This window comes from Rutilus rutilus (genome assembly GCF_951802725.1).
Source record: "Rutilus rutilus genome assembly, chromosome: 8".
In the NCBI taxonomy this organism is placed as follows: Eukaryota; Metazoa; Chordata; class Actinopteri; order Cypriniformes; family Leuciscidae; genus Rutilus; species Rutilus rutilus.
The window spans coordinates 17,355,252-17,380,591 of record NC_140222.1 but is presented as its reverse complement, the minus strand read 5'-3'; the positions used below and the strand labels follow the sequence as shown (position 1 = coordinate 17,380,591).

Below are 25,340 nucleotides of genomic sequence, written 5' to 3'. Positions count from 1 at the left end.
TTCAAGAACAGCAGCATACTAGGGTTCAGCCTCAGTTTACATTCAATACATATTAGATGGTATTACTTCAACTACACAGGCAGAACAATACAGAGACAGACCATGTCATGTGTGTGACTGTGAGCTCACTGTAAATGTTTTTGCAGGGTGAGATCAACTATGTGTAGCAATTGCATGACCGCTGTTACTGCACTATTAGAGGATTGAGACTCCCTTAACTTTTGTGTACTGTTGAGGACTGACATGACTGGTACTGACTGGTTCATCTGACAAAACATCAAACACCTCCAACACCATCTTGCTCCTCCAACAACTGTCTAAAGAATGTGAAATATGTAACCAATTGAAATGATACTTAATGTGTAGATGAAATCGTAACATCAAATTAAAGATACACAATTATAAATTTGGATTAGGCCTAATGTTTAGTCAACACAACGGAGATATGCAGATGATATTTAAAAGACCATTTATTTAGTCTAACACCATCTTAAATACAATACTGTAATCAAACAACACACACACACACACACAGTTCGCGGTGTGCTCAAAGTCATCTGTCAGTTGTGCAGTTACCCAAAATCTCCTGAATGAAGTTAAAACCCATCATGTCACTGATATGTGTTTTTTAAATCAAGTGATCAAAGTGCTCGTTGCCGCTGCGATCAGTGGCACGGATACAGTGTTTTCTCGTGTGGCTCGCGCACACGCCGCACTGTCTTCACTCGGACGCGCGCTTCAATCCGTTGCGGATACTCTCTATTCGTTCTGGTGAAATCACAAAACATAATGCACACAAACGTGTCCCTGCTTGATATAAAACCACTGATGAGCATAATCGGTTTTGATGAGAAAAAAAAAAAACTATACGAAAAAAAAAGCCTATATGAGTGCTGATTTGAACCCAGAACCTCTGACACAGTTGGCGAAAGTTCTACCACTGGACCATTAAGATATACATTGTTCAAATAGGCGAAACGAGTCACACGAACTCACCGAGGCATAACGAGTCACACTCACTCACTCACTCACTGAGGCATAATGTTATATGGATGGATGAGCGCCAATGGCTGTGTCACAAAAAAAATACATGCATGTGATTGGTTGCATTTGAAGGGCGCGAAATAATAATAATGTTGCATTATCGAACATTGTGTCGTCATGGATATTGTAGTATTGTATTGCTTAATCCCCCGACCACTATGTCGGTCTGAGACAGTGAGACCTAGACAAGACCGAGACCACGTAAAAGACCGGTCTTTAGACATACATCACTACAATCAACATGGGGAAATCTCACAGTAAAACAACAAGCAGCAGTGAAAAATATGATACACTGGTGTTTTGCCAGATGAGAAGTTTATCTATGTATCATCTTTTTACCCTTTTAATTCCTTTTATAACTGTTTTAATTTTCCTTGCTTTTATTTTGTGATTATTTTAATTCCTTTGTGTGTAAAGCACTTTGAATTACCATAGTGTATGAAATGTGTTATATAAATAAACTTTCCTTGCCTTGCTCATACAATTAAAAATAGCAATATTCTACTCATTCAATGTGTTAATAATTCCATACTTAAAAAAAAATATTTTTACAGATGTTTCAGCAGAAAATAATTCTACTTGCCCTCTTGGTCTGTTTTCCTGCAGATCCAGAAGATTCCGACAGCAACTACAATCAACAGAGATGCAGCAGCAGAGATCAGCACTATATACAATGAGGATAGGCTCTGCGTGTGATCTATAATAAAGAAAATGAAGCATTAACATGAATGAACCTGTCAATATGCTCTACAAAAAACACTAAATGAAATATCAGCACTATATAACTTGAGAAATCAGTTAAAAATATATATATATATATATAAATATATATATATATAAATATATATATATATATATATATATATATATATATATATATATATATATATATATATATATATATATATATATATATATATCCACACTCCACAGACCTGCACATGGCTGACAGAGTGTGTTGATGTCCAGATGTGTGGTCTGGTTGCTGATGGGATTGTTCAGCACACAGCTGTAGGTGTTTTTATCCTGATATTCCACCTCCAGAGGTAGAGAGAGACTGATGCTGAGATCACACACACTGATGCTGGACAATACACTGATTCCTTTGTACCAGGAGAGAGTCGCATCACACACATTCAACACGGATGAACACACCAATGAACAATTCTGGTGTGATGATGAAGAACAGTTTCTACTGATGAAAGGAACAGGCAGACGAGCTGAAAAACATGAGAACATAGATTAATGAGGATGAATGATATATACTGTAAGTAGATATTTAAGTAGATGAGTAAAAACATTGAGAGGAACCAAGACTGATCAAAAGTAAAGCCTTGTTTAACAAGCAGATGAAACTGTCACCAAAGACCTTGAGATGAATTATGAAACATGATGTATGAATAAAGCATGGAAATATCACAGACTATTTGTATTATGCTTCATTTCCAATCAAGTTGTAATTGTTAAATTACGTATTTGGGGGGAAATGGTAGGCCTATTCAGCTGTTTATGTGTCTAGGATGCACAAATGCTAGATATGTAATTAACCTTAGCAAGACAAGGAGTCTGATATGCTATTCCAGGTTTAAAAAGTATTAAGATGCTTATTTCCTTAAAATCTATATTCTCTACTCACCATAGACAGTAAGATTGAATGTGTTGAGCGGTGTCTTTGATCTGCTGCTGGTTACTCTATAAAGTCCAGAGTCTGTGGTTCTGGTGTCTGTGATGGTCAGAGATCCAGTCTTCTCATCCAGTTTCAGTCTGTCTCTGAATCTCCCATCAGGAAAATCTGTCTTCTTGTCCTTTCCAGTGATTTTAGCTATGAGACTGTTGTTGTGTACAGTTCTCCACATTATCAGATCATCTGTCTGTATTTCAGTAAGATCAGAGTTTAGAGTGACAGATTCTCCCTCAGTCACTGACACTGACTTCACTTCATCAACACCAAACACTCCTGAGAAACAAACAGAAATATTCACTTAGAATTTGGAGGTTTAACAGATTTAGCATTTTCACCAGTTTTAAACAGTTTAAAAGTGTGCCATTGCAAAATATCACTTCACTTCACTAATTTTAGTATAGGCTATAATTCAATAATGTGCAATGCATTAATGTAAATGGAAAATAAAATAAATAAAATAATATTAGTCTACTAATAAAACATGAAAATGGGTGGTGGGAACAATAACAGAATGATGTGTAGGCTATTGGACAAAGATAATATAGCCTAAACACAAACGAAGGCATTAAAAAAATACTTACCACCCAGACTCCACAAGCACAAACAGAATATAAACATGTCAAATATTTTCTTTGGCATTTCGCTTAACGGTTTTAAATAAAATATTCCTAATTTAGAAAAGTTAAACACAACAGAAATATTAGGCTATATTAAACATTTGAACGTTCAACGTGTTGGATGAGCTGCAGTTAACAGTGCTGCGCGGGCTGTAATTGAGCAGTTTACTGAAACTCTAGTTAGTGTGATTAAACTCCTCCCTCTTTTTACAGATGTTTTTTTTTTTTTTACATAGGTGTAGCAGTAGGGGATTTTTCCCTTTCGCTGTTTCTTTGCGTCATTACCCTTATATGGGACTGGGAGGATGAGGTAATCAGGGTCGGTGTATTTAGGTGTGTTCGACATCGGCTGCGGCTGGATGCAACCGATCGGCGAGAGTAGCCGTGTGCAGGCGGGGAGGAGCTGCAAACGGAGACGTGAAGTTGGACACTTTCTGGTTCCCGTAGTGACCGCTCACGTGGTGTTTGCATACTTTACCACAGCTGCAGTGAAATAAATGCAATATTTGCCAAATAATACACAGATGTTTCAGAGACATTTTCATTCAATACTTTAAATGTACTGCTTCATACAGCGTCTGTTTGAACAAGAATAAAGTTCAACTATCAATGAAGTCGAGTCTACGTTTTTAACATTGCCAGCAGCCATGTCACCCTGTAGCCCAAGACTGGTTGCCCACTGAAGCTAAGCAGGGCTGAGCCTGGTCAGTACCTGGATGGGAGACCTCCTGAGAAAACCAGGTTGCTGCTGGAAGAGGTGTTAGTGAGGCCAGCAGGGGGTGCTCACCCTGTGGTCTGTGTGGGTCCTAATGCCCCAGTATAGTGACGGGGACACTATACTGTCAAAGAGCACCGTCCTTTGGATGAGACGTTAAACCGAGGTCCTGACTCTCTGTGGTCATTAAAAATCCCAGGATGTCTTTCGAAAGAGTAGGGGTGTAATCCCGGCATCCTGGCCAAATTTGCCCCTTGGCCTCTGTCCATCATGGCCTCCTAATCATCCTCATATACTGATTGGCTTCATCACTGTCTCCTCTCCACCAGTAAGCTGGTGTGTGGTGGGCGTTCTGGCGCAATATGGCTGCCGTCGCATCATCCAAGTGGATGCTGCACATTGGTGGTGGTTGAGGAGATCCCCCCCTTCTATGTAAAAGCGCTTTGAGTGCTGAGAAAAGCACTATATAAATGTAATGAATTAAGCAGTTTTAATTTGATAAACATGACACAATATAACATGACAACGACATAAAAAGAGTGTTTACTGTTATAATAAACTGATATGAGAGCTTTAGAGGAACTAAAGGTGTTCGAATAAACACGAAACACACGTGATCGTTGTCATGCAGTGAATCCGGCCAATCGTGGAACAGCTGTGTCGTCATCAGCCCACATGCAGCCCAGTGCAGCCGCTCTTGAGAAGCTGCGCTGGCTGAGTTCTCCGGCTACTCTCGAATTGCTCTCGTGGTACTTTGATGGCATACGTCACAGTCACGTGGCGTCGGCGCTGTATCAAGTCGGACAAAATTTCTAACCGGCATGCACTGCTTTAAGTCAGCCGCCGATCGGTCTGCGCAGAGCTGCATGAAGTCGAACAAGCCTGTTAAGTGTGTATTGTTTATGCAACAAGCCAATGGGAAGCCCTAGAATGGCTTTGTCATACCCGCCCCTCTTCCGGTTATCGGTGTCACGTTAGCCGAGGTAAGTGACGAAGGTTATGTACAGTTTTGTGTGGTTTTAACAGTGCTTAGAGTGTTTTTACCTTTTGAAGTGATGGCTGTAGCCGTCTCGGCGGCGTTCCCTGGGAGTTGCGTCAAGCGCTCATGGAAAGCTTTAATGGGCTTCTTCGTAAAATAGTCACACTTAGCTTCCTTCCGTCCGAAAACGGGCGAAGCCTTAAAATTTTACTTTACTTTTTCCCAGGATAACCAGTCAAATATATTTTTGTTCTATAATGTTTTCTGATTATTATTTAGAATTTTTTGTATTTTTTTTATGATACTTTGCATTAATTATATCATTTTATGAGCTATTTTTTCCATTAGAATTAATATATATATATATATATATATAGCCTATATTAAATTTTTTTTTTTTTTTTTTTTTTTAATAAATGCAACATTTCACATAAAAATAGAGTGCAGGCCTAAAAAAAAAAATTCAAGTGAGAAGAGCGCCATCTAGTGGCTTCAAAATGTATTAATATGTGTCATGTCCTATAACCGCCTATAGGCTGCCTATAGCTTTTTTATTTATTTATTTGATTTATTCCCATTCGGAAAGAATTTTTTTTTATTACTAAGCAACCACTGAATGGAACAACACAAATTATATATCATTTTAAAGCTTAGGATCTCCGCTTTTTAATGCATCTAATTACATTTATTAACTCCTAACGAGTGCTGAGTAATCCCTCTAAAACCGAGTGTACCGCCAGCAGGCGCCACCTAGCTGCGAAAATATTCTTTACCATATTTTAAAAAAATCTTGCCTTGATTAACACAAAGTTGATGTCATTTGAAAGCTTGAAAGTCTGAACTTTACAGTGAATGTATCCACTTTGAAAAACTCTTAAGTATTGCTGAGTTATTTGCTGATAAATAGAATTTCTTTTTTTTTCATAATCTATAAAATAATGTACTGCAATGTGTCAAAAACATCATACAGCTCATGAAACATTCTCAGATAATTGAAAATGGCACTTCATTTTTTACAGCATATTATTACAATTAAAATAAGCCCAAAATTAACATAATCTATTGCTTTTATGACAAGATATTCTTCATGGAGAAAAAATTGCCCATGAGGGGGTGTCAAAGACTGTACAAAAAGGCTGTCTCTTTTCCAAATGCTGTAACTTTTGATTCCTGGAGGGTGTCTTATTTGCACTCAGAGTGTCACCCCTTCATTGCTGTACACTTTTTTTTCTGCACAGTGGCTGATCTGTAGCTTGTACCACCAAAAGTTTCTCTGAGTTTTCCTATTTTTTTCGTATTTCCCATTCATTTCCTATGTCGCCCGTTTTCGGGCGGGAGGAAGCTAAGTGTGACTATTTTTTTTACGACCCTTTAACATTTCAGAATCATCTCCTTGATTTTTTATTTTTTTTGTGTGTGTGTGTGTGTTCATATAGGTAATAAAACAAAAGTCACCAAGTTTCACCCCCATCCGATGAAGCAAAAAAATTAAACAATTCGAAACGTTCAAGTTTTCGCCCGTTTCCGGGCGAAGAAGCCCAGAGGGTTAAGCTGAACATTCGCGAGTGCATCCTGACATTGTGATATGTGTGGTTCGTGATGTGGGTGATTCTCGTGTGTCTCCCGCGTACAACGTGATTAACTCAGGTCGTGCTGCTGTTTTTCATGATTAGATTATTTTCTTTGTTTTTCGTGACTAGAGATTAGTTTCTGTGTTTTGTTTTGCTTTCGTTTTTATGGTTTGGGTTATTTCTTTAATGACATTGGTTTGACCAGTGTGATTTGGGCCATAGTGGCCGTGTGGTGTAATTGTATATCAGTGTGTAGCGTCTATCTAACACCTGTTTAGTATTTCGGGGTCCTCGATGAGGTAGGACAGATTCTCTGTGCACCAGTTGATCTGGTCTATCATATTTGTGTCTGATGTGAGATTGTGTTTTTTTTGTTTTTTTTTGCACCCACTAGGCCTAATCTTTCTTTTCTTTTTTTTTGGTTTGAGTCAAGGCTGAGTGTACCGAGGGGGAGGCTAGGCACCTGGGTGAACACATTTGTTGTGAGGTTGGAACACCAGGGTTCGAGCACCTCTTCCTCTTTGGTTTGCTGTGCACACATAAATGGTTGAGAGCACAATTGTTTACAGCTAGCTTGCCAACCCTAAAGTAAACTTTAGCCTTGTCGTTTATATTCTTTTTTCGTATTTATTAGTTTCTTGTTTTATTTATTATTTCTTATAATAAACTTGTCAGTGATTTACACTATGAAATAAATGATGCCAGTAGAGTATTTTCCTCAAAAATAAAAGTATTTATTTGTTTATTTGCTGACACGACTCTGTCTTTTCTCTGCACCACCGAACCTGGGTTCCTTTAATATTTCCTTGGGTGCAATTCCCAAGGTGGCGTAGTCCGTGCTATCTGGATTTGGTTATACCAAAAACAATACCGCTCCGGTCACATAGGCTACAATAGCTCTATTTTAGTAAATACTTTTACCAAGTAATCACTAACTCCGTGTCTACAGTGCTGCAAAAGCTCGAAGCTGTCAACACTGCATGCGACAGAACGTTGCAAATCTATTTGTCCTTTGAGTAAAGGCCAATTTATACTTCTGCGTCGGGTGCGCGTAGTAGGTACGGCGTAGCATACGCATAGACGCGTATCATACGTCGTACCCTTCGCCGTACCCTGACGCGCACCTCCTCAAAAATGTAACCACGCGTCGCGACGACGCGGACCGCAAGATCTGTGATTGGTCGGCTTGGTAGCATTGCATTTCCTCCTACACATTTCCGGCGTGTTCTTCTGCACCGCCCGTCATTTTTAAATTCGGTTCAACCGTCAACAGGTTCACAGGTCGCACGTACCATCTCCTCCGACGCCTTCTCTCGTTTCTGCCTTTTAGTTTTAGTAATTTCACTAAAACTGTTTTTCCACCTCGATAACCTCCAACTCCTACATGATCCTTGCACAGTCTTTCAGACGCTAGTAGCCTAAACTCAAAACAGCCGCGAGGAATCTAAACACAGTGGAAAATTAAAACCCGCCCCCGCCAACTAACAGGTGGTAACTGTAGAGCAACACAGACATAACGCAGAAGTATAAATGCTCACGACGGCGTCACCTACGTGCGTAGCCTACGACGTACACTACGGCGTACACTCGACGCAGAAGTATAAATTGGCCTTAAGTGACACAACAGAAATAGAACGGTTCATCCGTTTTCTGTCGGGGATTTGTCTTGTCGCGTTTTCCGATCCAGTGTAGACATCATCAACGGATTACATAAGGTAGATATTATGTGTCGCTCGCGTCCTATGTTGATGTTGGCTACACACGCCACTACGTTTATGAGAGTGACGCCCGTTTCACACATACTCCGTTTGCAGTGCGTATGCGGTGCGTATTTCCGTACCTATGTTAACAGGTGACCCCTAATTTCCACCGGCTGCGTTACGGCTCCGGCACGGCAGCGGAGTCAATAGGTTTCCATTCAAGTCAATGAGTGTATTTCCACTGAATGCGGTACAGCTGCGTTCCGACTCCGGCGATCCACAGCCCTCCGGAGCAGATACGCAGAGCTTCTATTTTTGCCGGATGCCGGAGAGCTACGCAGCACTACAGGGCAGAATGCGCAGGACAGGAAGTCGAGCAAAAAAACAGAACAAACCAAAACAAAATAAAAGATCCGGTTAATTTTCTAAATAAAATACACCGTGATCATGGCGGATCATATTTCCCTACACTACACCTTGAAAACGTCATAATATGCCATTCCTCATAACGTTCTGTTTATAGAAACTATATATCGCGCGATCATACGTGAATTAGCGAGATCTCGTGGGTCCTCGTGACTTCAGCTGTCAGTCATGGACGCAGCCGTTCCGCAACAAATACGGACCTGGGGTGCGTTTCCCGTACAACGATGCAACTCGCTGGTTTAACCATCATAGTACGATGCATCTTTAAAGAAATCAACTAGCTAGTCACTACTGTTTCCCGAAACCATGGTACCTGTGTCGCAGATCCATGGTTTGAACCACATTGGTTGGAGCTGTCGTTATGACGTTCTTCTTCTTCTTCGTTCTAATGGCGGACTGGTGCTATGGGCACATATCGCCACCTGCTGTAAATTTGGTTCTTTTCTCTTTTCGACTGCGCTTTCTTAGTGACGATGTGGAGTAATTACGTTAACAACTCAACATTCATTCTTTGCACAATAAAATATATGCATATATAAACACAATGTTGTCTTCTCTGATCCCAAAATCTATAACTATTAATTTCACAATTTCATATTTATTAATTTCTAATTGAATATTGATAGATCAGCACAATTAAAATGAAAATAAATGATGGGTTTTAAAAACACTGTGATTGTTATACTATTGTGTACACCTGTTGCATATTTTGCTTAAGATCATTAGCCTTCCTATTTAAGTCCCCTTGCCATACAGCTATGTGTTCATATGACCTGTCTGAAAATGACGCGAAAACCACAATTTTCAAAAAATGAAGTCACAGTTCTTTTGGAGGAGGTGGAGAGTAAAAAAATACTGCTATTTTCAAAGCTGAAAAATTGTGTTACAAATGCTGATAAAAAAAAATCCTGGGCAGAAATCACCCAAAAAATAAATGCTGCTGGCTATGGTTATGAGCGAAGCCCAGAAGAAGTTCGAAAAAAGTGGGCGGATTTCGCAAGTGTGACCAAACGGAGGGCTGCAGCACGTAGAAGGGAAGCAAAAAAGACTGGTGGGGGTATCAACTCCGTTCCTCCTCTGACTGCAGAGGAAGAGAGAGTTTTGGCCATCCTGGGGCCTGAGGCCTTGGAAGGGATCCCTGGAGGCATAGATGTATGTGCGTCAACCAGGCCTTTGAATTCAAAGCTGAGCCCTGGAACATCAGGCCCCCTCCACCCTGGCCCTGGAACATCAGGCCCCCTCCACCCTGGCCCTGGAACATCAGGCCCCCTCCACCCTGCCCCTGGAACATCAGAACCCCTTCCACCTGCCCCTGGAACATCAGAACCCCTTCCACCTGCCCCTGGAACATCAGCAATGAGTCCTGGTCTTGGGCTATTGCTCCCTTCTTCTGACTCCCCTCAGTCTGAGGCCTCATCATGTGCTGGGCAACGTCGTTCTGGCATTCCAGAAACCCAGCCATTAATCTCCCGCCAAAGGAGAAACAGGGGACGTTGTGGCTGCAGTGAGAAGCTGCTTCAGTCGGAGAAGAAGAAGATATCTGAACTCCAGGGAATCAGGAGAGAACTGAGAGCCCTGAAGGAGCAGCAAGACCAACACCATCAGGAGGTTATGGCCTATAGGAGGGCTAAATTGGAACTCCTGCAACAACAAGCCAGCAAGCCCTCTTTAACCATGTTTCTACCAACCGACAGTAAGTGAAAATTGTGTTATTTACTCAGTATGGAAAGTCAAATCATGTGTGGATGACAGCCATGTAATCTTTTTTTCTTTTTTTTCAGATCCACAGATGTAACCCTCTTTTTTTTTTCTTTTTTTTTTTTGGCTACATTGTTGGCCATCATGCCTCCCTTCTGGCAAATGGGGCTCTGGTGAAGCTGTGTGGTGCATGACATTCAATTTGTTTTTCAGTGAGTTAAAAACCTTCACCAGTTGAACTGAAATACAAATAAAAAATGTTATGGCCAAATATACTCTTTTGTAATATGTTTTTCAAGTGCTTTTCTAATACACTGGACATTCAGTTTAATATGAGGAAAAGAGCATACTATTGTGACTTGACTCAAAGTAGTATATTAATGCCATATAAAAATGCAGGCATTACTGAGTAAAGCTGAAGCATGTTTACCATGCCATGTCATCCTTTATTAAATACCTGAATAATGTGACCAAGCCTGATAATGAAACATATGGAATGGAACTTTTATTTTGAAGTGGTGAGCCACCATCACATAAACCATAAAGTAAATGAAAATTTTGTTAATTCACAACATTAATATCATCAATGGCAATATAAGCCAAACATAACACAAAACACTCTTAAGTGCTTTCTTAAGAGAAGAATGAAAAATATGAAATAACAGAATGACAACAGCCTATTTTAGATGGTAGAAGATGGTAATAATTAATAGTAATTAAATTAATTTAAAATGATTATTAGCTAAGGTGTTTCTATTAACTCAAAAGCAGGTGTACTAATGCCTCTCCTAATAAAACAGTGTGTATGTGTGTTTCAAGTGCTCAACAATGGCAGCTTTACAAAGATTCTTACAGCTGGAGCACAGAAGGCGACTGAGAAGTCAATCAGTTTATATAAATGCCCACATAAGGACAAATTTTACCCCTCTTGACTCACTATCTGATGATGCAATTTTAAGAAAATTCCGTCTTCCAAGGACCAAGATCCTTGAATTATTTCAGATAGTGAAACCACACCTTCAGAGGGCAACAAGAAGAAACTACGCCTTAAGTCCAGAGGTGCAGTTGTTAGCTACACTGCGTTATTTTGCTGTTGGAAGTTTTATGGAGGTGGTGGGTGATGGCCTGGGGCTCAGCAAGTCTTCAGTCAGCAAAACTGTGACAACAGTAACACCTTTGCTATTACAGCTGATGAAGAGCATCCTGGTTTTCCCCAAAACTCCTGAGGAAATACAGCTGGCCAATCAACAATTCTATGATATTGACAACATCCCCAGAGTGATTGGCATCATTGATGGCACCCTAATCCCAGTATTAAGCCCTAAGGTAAATGAGCCCTTGTACATTTGCAGGAAGGGCTATCCAGCCATTAATGTTCAAGTAGTGTGTGATCACCAGGGAATGTTCACTGACATTGTGGCAAAATGGCCTGGAAGCACACATGACTCTTTTGCATGGGCCAATTCTGCAATTTGCCAGATGGCTGAAGAAGGTGGCTTTGGTGATAGCTGGCTCCTGGGAGACAGTGGATATCCTCTTCGCCCCTACCTCTTGACACCTGTGCAGCATCCAGCCACCATTGCAGAGGAAAGGTTTAATCAGGCCCATGGAAGGACACGCTCTATAGTGGAGAGGACTATAGGACTGTGGAAACAACGTTTTCGCTGCATCAGCAAGTCCAGTGGTGGCCTGAAGCTAAACCCCACCAAAAGCTGTTCTGTTATTGTGGTTACTGCAATTCTCCACAACATTGCAGTAAGGGAAAATGTCCAGCTTCCTGAGGAGGAAGTTGGTGCTGTTGGAGCCGATGGTGAGGAAGATGCTGTTTCTGATGATGATGATGATGATGATGATGATGATCCTTTGAACCCACATCAAGGCAGAATGCATCCTGCAGGAGCAGAAGTCAGAGAACTTTTAATTCAGAATATGTTTGGATGGTAGGCTAATATTTTACAGTTTGGATACAGACACAGTATACTGTGTTTTCTATTATTTGTTTAATTTAATCTGACATAACTTGTGTTAATAAATAATGTTGTTTATTTGCCTATGTTTCCCCCCAGCAGACTTCACAAAAATACTTTTGCAAACAATAAATATGTATTTGTTTCTTATAACGCCATGCGAATATTATATTCTACTACACAAAACTGCTTATTTATAAAATTTTACTTCATTCTTTAACTATATATAAAAAATACTGTGGTTTGAGTGTGTAATATTTTAAATAGCCTATGTTATCGTATGTAAATTAGCCTACGTTTCCATATGTTGCGTATGTGTAGGCTACAGTAGGCCTACAGATACAATTTAATATTTAAGGGTAAACCCCTAAAATAATTTTTGTAAAATATTGTTATAGCCTATGATTATTTGTCTTTGGGAATTTAACAAAGCTACTCACTTGCACACTCACAGTTTCTTCGCACAAACGAAACCAAGACTGTGTCCCAACCGGCATTAATAATCCTTTCGGAGGGCACTTCGAAGGGAGAATAATTGCAATTGTCACTCTATTATATCGTTTCAAATCATTTGTAATGAAGAAATCAAATTGTGTAAAACCTGAGCACCTCGACTTTAAGTCATCCAAATCACTTAAAGTGAATGGTGAAAGCTTCGAAAGAAATAGGCTATAGGGTCGATAGCTCTGAATAGAACACATCCCAGCTGCTGCGAAATCAATGACGTCGACACAACAAACTAACAAGGAACTATGCTTCTAACGACAGCTCGAGAGCTGTCGTTCCAACCACACAAGTTTGCGATGCTGTTTGCGAACGTTCGTTGGAACGATGGTTTCGGGAAACACCAAATCGTTGAACTATGCTGATAACGACGGAACTTGCGACCATAGTTGGCTAACGATGCTTTCGGGAAACGCACCCCTGGTGGGTATTGACGGACGACGGAACACGGAGCTGTCACGCAGCGGAGCCGTTCCGCAGCCGTTACGCATCTGGTGGAAATTGGGGGTAGAGCTTTCACACTGCACGCGGTTGCAGTCCGTCGATCCGTTCCAGTTGCGGTTGCATATGCAATTTAGCGCGTGCTGCTCCTGCACCGCATACACACTGCAACACGCACCGCACACGCACTGCACACGGAGTATGTGTGAAACGGGCGTTAGTCCCCATTCCTTCTATTCAGTTCATGTTATGAAATTGTATATTATTGACATCCAGTTCTGATTTTTTGCAGTAGCCTACTTGTTGTCGCCTCACACCAAGAAGGTCCCTAGAAGTACCCAGAAAATGGATAGATGGATGTTTTACCAACAAAAAGATTATATGAGAAGGTATACTTTCTAAAGACAAGATTTAAATGTTAAATTACTGTAATTATCTGAGTATATCACTGGAGTTATTTGTCTCATTTGAGTGACACTAAAAGAAGCATAACAATCAAAACAAATGTTTCATGTTTTAACCACACCATTTTCAAAAGCAAGTTTGTTGTGGGGTTTTATACATGAATTATGATAATAAAAATGGATAATGTATATAGCTATATAAAAAAACATTTTTTTTTTCTTGGGGCCGGGTTTTGTGCTTAACTGGTTTGGTATGGGATTAATATCCTGCCATGATTCAAAACTGAAAATAAAGTTCTGAAAGGTTGAAACTAAGTGTTCGAAAACTCAAAATCTTACAAAAAAAAGTTTTGCAAGATCGAAAAATAAGATTTGCAAGTTTGCAAAATGTAAAAAAAATAAAAATATCTCTGCAAACATTATGTTATTTTTGAGATTTCTTTCTTCAGAACTGCAACGCTTTTTTTACGATGTTGCGGAAACAATTTTTCAGAGTTTCAAATTTGTCAGTGTTCTCCCACTGTAGTCAAGTCAAGTCAAGTCATCTTCATTTATATAGCGCTTTTAACAATGTAGATTGTCTCAAAGCAGCTTCACAGAGATAAATGTATAATATAACATAAGATTGTTTTGGCTTTATAGCGGTTCTTTAATAAAGTTATTTTCCAGCTAAAGTTAGTTTTGATTGATTCGCTTCCGTCGCAACGATCATTTGTTTTTAAATTAGGGCCGCCAAGACGACACCATTCTCTCTACACAGACTTTAAACGCGAACCTGTGAGAAACGCTGATGGCGTTCAGATGCGCATTAAGAACGGGTTCTATAGTTATGTGCGTTTGAATATATGTGTGCAGGTTTGGAATTCCCTACAAACCAAACCTAAACAAATTACTGGTGTTTCCTTATAGTTTTGATTCAGAATTTTATTTTATTTTATCAATTCGGGGTAGATACGCAAATTGAGTTTTCCCGACGACGCGTTATCTGTAGAGTGGGAAAGGGATCCTCCATAGGGAGAGACTAGTTGGCCCTTCAGCACTGCATTGACATCGGGTCCAGGCGAAGGTCCTTCATCAGATCTGGAAACGGCCTGGATCCGGCAGGCTGCGGGAAAACCTTGGGATAAACAAAGACACTAAAATTAGCGTAGATGCCATTCTTCTCATGATGTAACAAGTACATCAGGATTTATGGGAAGTGTTCCCGGTTCCAGCTGACCTAATCTATGCAGCCTAATATTGAATTATAGAAGTCTATAATGTATTATGTGAACGCTATGTCAAAGAGATGTGTCTTTAATCTAGATTTGAACTGACAGAGTGTGTCTGCTTCCCGGACAATGGTAGGAAGGCTGTTCCAAAGTTTTGGTGCTAAATAGGAAAAGGATCTACCGCCAGCAGTCGATTTAGATATTCTAGGTATTATCAACTGGCCGGAATTTTGAGATCGCAATAGACGTGAAGGAGTATAATGCGTTAAGAGCTCGCTCAAGTACCGCGGAGCTAAACCATTTAGTGCTTTGTAAGTAATCAGCAATATTTTAAAATTGATGCGATGTTTAATAGGGAGCCAGTGCAGTTTTGACAGAACCGGGCTAATATGGTCATACTTCCTGGTTCTGGTAAGAACTCGAGCTGCTGCGTTTTGGACCAGCTGTAGTTTGTTTATTAAGCGTGCAGGGCAACCACCCAGTAGAGCATTACAATAATCTAGCCTTGAGGTCATGAACGCATGGACTAATTGTTCCGCATTTGTCAATGAGAGCATATGACGTAATTTAGATATATTTTTAAGATGGAAAAATGCGGTTTTACAGATACTAGACACGTGACTTTCAAATGAAAGATTGGTATCAAAGAGCACACCCAGGTTCCTAACCGACGACGAAGACTTAACAGAGCAGCCATCAAGTGTTAGACAGTATTCTAGGTTATTACGTGAGGAAGTTTTTTGTCCAATAATTAGAATCTCTGTTTTTTCAGAATTTAGAAGTAGGAAATTACGAGTCATCCAGTTTTTTATATCAGCTATGCATTCTGTTAATTTAGTGAATTGGTAAGTTTCGTTAGGTTTTGAAGAAATATAGAGCTGAGTATCGTCGGCATAACAGTGGAAGCTAATTCCATGTTTCCTAATAATATCTCCTAATGGCAGCATGTACAGAGTGAACAGCAGCGGTCCTAGTACTGAGCCCTGTGGTACGCCATACTGAACTTGTGATTGATAAGACATCTCTTCATTTACTGCTACAAACTGATAACGGTCAGATAAGTATGATTTAAACCATGCTAGTGCAATTCCACTAATGCCAACATAGTTTTCTAGTCTATTTAAAAGAATGTCGTGGTCAATGGTGTCAAACGCAGCACTAAGATCGAGTAACACTAATAGAGAGACACAACCACGATCGGATGATAAGAGCAAATCATTTGTTACTCTAACGAGAGCAGTCTCAGTACTATGGTATGGTCTAAATCCGGACTGAAAATCCTCGCAGATATCATTTCTTTCTAGAAAGGAACATAGTTGTGAAGATACTGCCTTTTCTAGTATCTTTGACAGAAAGGGTAGATTCGAGATCGGCCTGTAATTGACTAATTCTGAAGGATCAAGTTGCATTTTTTTAACAAGCGGTTTAATCATAGCCAGCTTAAAGTTTTTTGGTACGTATCCTAGAGACAAAGAGGAATTAATGATATTAAGAAGAGGATCTATGACCTCTGGAAGCATCTCTTTCAGTAGCTTAGTCGGTATAGGGTCTAACATACATGTTGTAGATTTAGATGATTTAACGAGTTTAGTAAATTCTTCCTCTCCTATAGCAATGAATGAATCAAATTTTTCCTCAGGGAGACTACAATGCACTGCCTGATGCGATACTGTAGTAGACGGTTGCATAGTTATAATTTTCTCCCTGATATTATCAATCTTATAAGTGAAGAAGTTCATAAAGTCATTACTGCTGTGCTGCTTGGAACCTTCTGTGTTTGAAGCTTTATTTTTCGTTAGTTTAGCCACTGTTTCAAATAAATACCTAGGATTATGTTTATTTTCTTCTAATAGGTTTGAAAAATAAGCAGATCTAGCAGCTTTTAAAGCCTCTCTGTAAGCAATCGAGCTCTCTTTCCATGAAATGCGAAATACCTCTAATTTTGTTTTCTTCCAGTTGCGCTCCATTTTTCTGGCTGCTCTCTTAAGGGCCCGAGTGTGCTCGTTGTACCACGGCGTTGGATTATTTTCTTTAATCTTCTTTAAGCGCAAAGGAGCAACTGTGTCTAAAGTGCTGGAAAAGAGAGAGTTAAAAGTTTCTGTTGCAATATCAAGTTTTTCTAAGCTATCCGGGATGCTAAAATGATGAAACTGATCAGGAAGATTATTAATAAAGCAATCTTTAGTAGCAGAAGTGATAGGTCTAACATATTTGTAACACGGAGTCGGCTTTGCAGCCTTGGCTAAATGTAATTTACACGAGACTAGATAATGATCTGAGATGTCATCGCTCTGCTGCAGAATTTCAACGGCATCAACATCTATTCCATGTGATATTATTAGATCTAGAGTATGATTACGACGATGAGTAGGTCCTGACACGTGTTGTCTAACTCCAATTGAGTTTACAATGTCTTTAAATGCCAATCCCAATGCATCTTTTTCATTATCGATGTGTATATTAAAATCACCAACAATTAGTACTTTATCTGCAGCCAATACTAACTCTGATAGAAAGTCCGCAAATTCTTTGATAAAGTCTGTATGGTGCCCTGGTGGCCTGTATACAGTAGCCAGCACAAATCTCAAACGTGATTTATCATTTTTACTATATATTTTTACATTAAGCACTAACACTTCAAAAGAATTATATTCGAAACTTGATTTCTTAGTGGTTTTGAAAATATTACTATAAATTACAGCAACACCACCCCCTTTGCGTTTCAGACGGGGTTCATGTTTATAACAGTAATCTTGCGGGGTGGACTCATTTAAAGTAATGTAATCGTTTGGTTTTAGCCAGGTTTCTGTCAAACACAGCACATCTAGGTTATTATCTGAAATCATATCATTAACAATGAGTGCTTTTGAAGTAAGCGATCGAATATTCAGCAACCCAAGCTTTATCATTTGCTCATCTGTATTATAGCTGTTTTTTATTTGTTGAACATCAATTCAATTTTTAACCTTAGATAGGTTTAAACATTTTTTGGATTTCCAAAATCGGGGAACAGACACAGTCTCTATATGATGATAGCTAGGTGAAAGAGGCTCTATGTGATGGGATTTATCTGACCTGGGTGACGCGAGGCCGCTAGCAGACGGTTGGTTTAGCCAGTCTGTCTGCTTCCTGACCTGGTGCCCAATTTGTCATGTTTGAGCTCTAAGACTATGAGCCATATTACTAGATAGAAGAGCAGCACCATCCCAGGAGGGATGAATACCATCTCTTTTCAACAGGTCAGGTTTGCCCCAAAAACTTTTCCAATTGTCTATGAATTCTATATTATTACACGGACACCACTCAGACAGCCAGCGATTCAGTGAACACAATCTACTAACTATCTCATCACTCCTGCGAACAGGAAGGGGGCCAGAGCAAATTACAGTGCCTGACATCGTACTTGCAAGTTCACACACCTCTTTAATATTAATTTTGGTGATCTCCGACTGGCGGAGTCGAACATCATTAGTGCCGACATGAATAATGATCTTAGAGAATTTACGATTAGCATTAGCCAGCACTTTTAAATTTGCTTTGATGTCAGGCGCTCTGGCTCCCGGCAAACATGTGACTATGTTCGCTGGTGTCTCTATTTTCACGTTCCGTGTGATCGAATCACCAATTACTAGGGCACAATCAACAGAATTCTCAGTGGGTGTTTCACTGAGCGGGGCAAATCGATTTGTTGTGGTAATCGGAACGGAAGAGTGGTTTTTTGATCCGCGACTAGAGCGATCCCTCACTGTCACCCATTTGCCCGGCTGCTCAGGCACTACTTCAGCTGGAACCGAATCATGTAAAGAGTTCACTATGCTAGGCGCATCCAAAATAGTATCTAAAGCTCTAGCACTCTTACTATCCTCAATTAAAGTTTGGATGCGTGTCTCTAATTCTGAAATCTTCTCTGTCAGCCTAACTGTCTCCTTACATTTATCACATATAAATCCTACATTGCCAACAGAGAAGTCTATGCTAAACATGTGACATGAAGTGCAGGTGACAATAACAGGACAAGACATTACTCACCGTGTTTGTTGACTGATTATTACTTACCTGAGCTTTTATGAACTCAAAGGCGCGAGCGCGCGAGAGAAAAAATAAATAAATATTAAAGCTGCAAGCAGCATTTATCGGGGTTCAAGCAGTTAAGGCCGTTAAGGACTTTAAGCACAAAAGCATCAAAAGTTATAAAGTTTTATTTAGCAAGCATGTAACCACTGACATCATAGATGGAAAAGACCATGTTCTAGCATCATTTACCATGATATACCACATTCTAGCATGATTTACCATAGTATATCATGATATACCATGGTTTACCATGATTTACCATGAATTTATCTCAGTTTATCTTGATTTACCATGTTCTAGCATGATTTACCATGATATGCCACATTCTAGCATGATTTACCATAGTTTATCATGATTTACCATGGTTTACCATGATTTACCCTGTTCTAGCATAGTTTACCATGAATTTATCTTAGTTTACCTTGATTTACCATGTTCTAGCATGATTTACCATGATATAACACATTCTAGCATGATTTGCCATAGTTTATCATGATTTACCATGGTTTACCATGATTTACCATGGTTTACCATGATTTAACATGGTCTAGCATGATTTACCATGATATATCATGTTCTAGAATGATTTACCAAAATTCTAGCATGATTTACCTTGATACACCACATTCTAGTATTATTTATTATGATTTACCATGGTTCTAGCGTGATTTACCATGATTTACCACATTACTAGCAATTATGTGAAGTGTCAGTGCAAATGAAGTGATAAACACTGACAAAATATGATTTTGTTATAATAGTTATTGTTATATAAGTGATTTGCACAAAGCACATGTGAAAAGACTTCATAAATAGAATGGCCAGCAGAGGGCACTAGAAGACCACTTATTGGCTCAGTTTCACTTTAAATTTCATTATTTTTACCAGTTTTCTGCACTAAATCAAACCAGTTTTTCCATGTTAACTCAATAATGCATGCTTACACACACACACACACACACACACACACACACACACACACACACAAAGACAAATGTTGTTGTTTTTTCAATGTAATTGTAAATGTTAAAAAAGGGATTTTATAAAGTCTAAATATAAATTATAGAACAATATGACAAAATGACTATTTTAAACAGCAGGGGGCAGTAAAATACCACTTATTGGCTTAATATGCCATTATATCCATATCATTTTCACCTTTTTAACTGTTATAGAGGCAAATTTTGTCTAATCTGTCTGAAAATTTTCATGCATGTTCAGAGTGATATTTCACATGTTCTGACTTGTTTTTAAGAAGGTTTGAACATTCATTAAAGAGATATAGGCTTTCGGGGACACTTGGTAAAGGCCACATTTTGAAGTGAACCTAATATAGCTATCCAAATGAAGTAGTTCAACTTTTTCTGACAATTATTGTTCTAGTGAGTCCAGAGAATTGTATTGCACTAGTTTTTAACATTATGATATGAAAATTATATGATCAGAGATGGAAAAGACCATTTATAGCCAATACAGGCAGTTTACCATAGGAAATATATGGTTTTAAAGCCTTTTAACAGTTATAGCGCCAACTATTGTCCGATCTCCATAAAATTTGGCATGCTTGTTAATGATGTTATGTCACATATGCTCACCAATTTTTGTGAAGTTCTGAGTTTTCATTTAGGATTTATAGGCTTTTTAGTGTATTTTGCCACGCCCATTTTATAAATGACCCTATTACAGCCATCCAAATGCAAAAGTTCAACTTTTTTTTGATAGTTTTTGATCTAGAGAGTCCAGAGAATTGTCCTAGACTGGTCTGGTTCCAATCGTGCGAAAAACCTAGGACTAGTTCGCAAAAGTAGGTTTTTAACATGTTTGCGAATATTTAATGAACGGTTTGATTGACAGCAATGGTCCTTGAGGCAAAGTTGTTCAGGATGAGGAGATCTATCAAATGATATGCATATTGTGTGGATATTTGTAACACCACGTGATTACAGAGCTGTAAAACTCGTTAGCGCCAACTAGTGGCCGATTTCTTTCAAAATTGTTACAGACCTCTATGGCCTTGAGTCGAACATGCCCATCGAGTTTCGTTCCGATCGGCCTCCGTTAACCTTGTCTAATAGATGCTCAAACTTCATTGGCCGATGGCGGCCATGTTTTTCGAGATACGCCAATGTCCTCATAGACATACATGGCACCTTGGACCAAGACACTGCATGCCAATTTTCAAGTCAATCGGACTAATGGTCAGGTGGTTATAGCCTGTTTTATATTTTTTTCATGTTATAGCGCCACCATGTGGCCAATTGCCGCGATTTTTTTACTGTGACCTCAGATTGACCTCTTACACATGTGTACCAAGTTTGGTGAAGATACCTCATTTACTTCTGGAGTTATAGCCATTTTAGTAAAATAGGCCCCTCCCACAACGTACGTTTTGGCGCCCCTTACCGTCCGTGAGTCGAAATTTCAACTTTTTTTCGATAGTTTTTGATAAACAGACTCTAGAGAACATTTCTGCACTGGTTTGGTTCCGATCGGGCGAAAAACCTAGGACTAGTTCGCAAAAGTATGTTTTTGACAAAATTCAAAATGGCGGAAAATCTATCATGGCGGAAATGAAATCGGAGATATACGTTTTGTTCGTCAGGCGTCCAGCTTTCCAATGATATAACACACTTGAGACTACGTCATACGGTCTAGTAGTTATGAACAGTTTCGCGCTTTTGGTTGCTATAGCGCCACCTATGGGCCAATCGGGGTCATACTTTGATAGGTTCTCCCCAAATTGAGGACTACCATTTGGCCAAGTTTCAAGGTTCCAGCTCTTACGGTTTGGTCTGCACGATGCGTTTTAGGGGAAAATAATAATAATAATTAAAGCTGCAAGCAGCATTTAGCGGGGTTCAAGCATTTAGGGTCTTTAAGCACATAAGGCAGTTTAGTGAGTTTTTGTTTAGGATTTACAGGCTTTTGAGTGTTTTTTGCCATACCCATTTTCTAAATGATCCTGTTATGGCTACCCAATGGGTAAAGTTAAAGTTTTTTATATAATTAATAATCTAGAGCTTCCAGAGAATTGTACTGCACTGGTATATTTCTGATCGGGCGAAAAACCTAGGACTAGTTCGCAAAAGTAGGTTTTTAACATAATCGCAAGTATTTAATGAACAAATTGATTGACAGCAGTAGTTCTTGAGGCAAAGTTGTTCAGTATGAGGAGATCTATCAAATGATATGCATCACGTGATTACATAGCCGTAAAACCTGTTAGCATCAACTAGTGGCTGATTTTTCAAAATTCTTACAGACCTCTAGGGCCACGAGTCGAACATGCCCACCGAGTTTCGTTCTGATCGGCCTCCGTTTAGAGCAAACTAACAGCTTTGAATTAAAATGGTGAGGTATCCTGTTGTAAACATCAACCATGCCTGTTGACAGTTCTCTTTTGTGGGAAGGGAATGAAAAGTTCTCAAATCCGCAGCACAGCCTCAGACATAACATTTATATCCATGATCTGCCATTTTCACTATTGTCCTTGCTTGCTTCTTCACAATACCTGCAGATCTTCTGATGATTTGGCTGTGCAGGTCCACATTAACACTGCCTGGCCTAGAAAATGGACTGGGAAATGCAAATTTGGGGGGTATAAATATTAATGATCCTGACTCCAACGTCACAGTCGGTGTTATGGTGGGATTCACTCATTTTTCAGCGGTCTTTTGCAAACAGGAGATTTACACATGAAGGAGGAAACAATGGTGTTTGAGGCTCAAGGTATGTCAGTTCCATGTCCAGAACTCTTATCATTCAACTATGCCAAGATAAATACAGTTTTCAATTGTATGGCACCTTTAAAATAGATGATTAGTAATATAATGCTTACTTGGAGTCTGAAATGGCTTTAACAAAAGAAGAAAAATAGTCTTAGATTTCTGTTCATTCTAATCATGTACAAATAAAGTAGCACAGTAAGATTACATTTATTTGAATGCATTAGTGAGTGTGTGATTGTGCTGTGTGTGCAGCATGTCAATACTAAAAGTGAAGGTGTAGTTGATATCTTTGGTGATAATATCTGTAGTAATCATAAAAAAACAATTAAGAAATAAAGAATTAAAATTACAAATAATATTCTATTAAGATATGAGTTATAATAACATGATTTGCAATAGTAATAATATCAATAATATATGCACAATACACACAGATTAGACTATCAGGTCTGTGTTTTACAAAAACATTAGTATTGCAGCCAATGTGAGTCTATGGGATTTATAAACAGACAAAATATGATTTGAAATGTTATTTTAATGATTTTATTAAGTTTAAACAATATTTCAAATGGAAAAAAATGAAAAATAATATTTTAGTGAGCAGAATGAACCAATGAGTGTTCTTCTTCTGGTGGTTAAAATGTAAATGAAAACAATAATACTTAAACAATAATACTTAATACACTAACCATGCTTGAACACACACATGCACACACATTTTGTTGTAGATGTAGATATTTAAAATAAAAGATAGGTAACAAAATGATAATTGCAAATCTCCTCTGTATAACACCATTTTCAGATTTCAAATTAATCACTGAGAGGCAGAATTGTTCAAACTGAGAGCTCAGTAAAAATGAAGTGATAAACTTTGACAAAACATGACTGTGTTATAATAGGTGATTTTCATGCAATAATTTTATATAGTCCAAAAACTTATGCAAAAGCACAGATAAAAATATTTTATTAAGTAGAATGTCCTGCTTCCATAGTAGAAGACCACTAATTGACTCACTTTCATTTGAAAGACTTTTTTTATCCACCAGTAAAACAAAGCAGTTTCTCCATGTTCTTTCCATTAAGCATGCTTACACACACAGACACACACACAAACACATCCACACACACACACACACACACACACACACACACACACACACACACACACACACACAAAGACAAATATGTTTTCAATGTTTTTAGGATGTGATATTGTGAAAATATCTTCATCTCCTCATCTTGAACAACTTTGCCTCAAGAATCACTAATGTCAATCAAACCGTTCATAATCATAATAAAAAAATAAAATATATACAAATATCATAAAAAAAAAAAAAATCATAATAAAAAAGATTGCTTCTTAAAGCATTTGTTTATTTCCCAATACTGAAAGCGAATTAAAAGATCATGCGTAATCCTGCTGCTCCCTCTAGTGGACAACAGTGGTATCATAGCTTACATTTTACAGTTGAAGTGTTTGAATGAATGAATGGGAATTTGTTTTTTTACTTATATCTCAGGAACCAAAAGGCGAAAAATTCTGAAACTCAGAGCATAGATAGTGCTTGAGGAGCCCTGTTGAATGAGACCATCAAGGTGTTTTTGGGCGATTGGGGCTGGGAGTTATGGCTGTTATAAGGCATATCTGTTCGGGCTATTATCTCTGGAATGCCCAGGGCAAATAACACCACATTTGAATCGAAGCTAGCCAAAGACGGGACCTTTCCAACGAGCTCTCACACAATGTTCGGGGTGGTCTGGGTCGGGAGTAATGGTCGTTCAAAATCGGGGGTCCCGCGGACTGGCGATGCGCGGGGGGCGCGCTCCCGAGGCCCGCGACGACACGTTTCGATCAAGAGCCCGGAGATGTCCTCACCATCAAAATTTGAGCGCGCAACGACTTTCCGTTTTCGAGTTATGAATGAATTTGTATTCGGGGGCGTGGCTTAAATGCCGTTATACTTTCGTTTCATTTCATTCATTTACTTTCGTCCATTTCCATATCTCAGTGTAACACAATTGTCAATAGTAATACTCAATAGATGAGTTTTGACAAAATGTGATTGTAAATGTTAAAATAATGATTTTATAAAGTCTAAATATGAATTTTATAACAATATTAGGGAGTAGTATGATGAAATGACAGCAGGGGGCAGTAAAATACCACTTATTGGCTTAATATGTCATTATATTCATATAAAATCACCTTTTGAAGAAGTTAAACTTTTTTTCTGATAATTATTGATCTAGAGAGTTCAGAGAATTGTGCTGCACTGGTTTTGAACATTATGATATGAACATTATATGATGATAGAAGACACCATTTACAGCAAATACAGGCAATTTACCATAGGAAATATATGGTTTTAAAGCGTTTTAACAGTTATAGCGCCAACTATGGTCCGATCTCCATAAAATTTCCCATGCTTCTTTAGCAGGTTATGACACATATGCTCATCAATTTTTGTGAAGTTCTGAGTTTTCGTTTAGGATTTATAGGCTTTTGAGTGCATTTTACCACGCCCCTTTTCTAAATGACCCTATTACAGCCATACTCATGCAAAAGTTAAACTTTTT

At 38.8% G+C, this 25,340-nt stretch overlaps 1 protein-coding gene across 1 annotated transcript in view; it reads right to left on the bottom strand.

Annotated features, from left to right (window-relative positions):
• Nucleotides 1-25,340, bottom strand: part of LOC311295887 (uncharacterized protein) — a 515,693-nt gene that overhangs the window by 410,666 nt on the left and 79,687 nt on the right. The window contains exon 2 of the mRNA XM_084417433.1: nt 2,681-3,001. Within this exon, the coding sequence (XP_084273559.1) occupies nt 2,681-3,001 (321 nt within the window). The remainder of the gene's footprint in view (nt 1-2,680; nt 3,002-25,340) is intronic.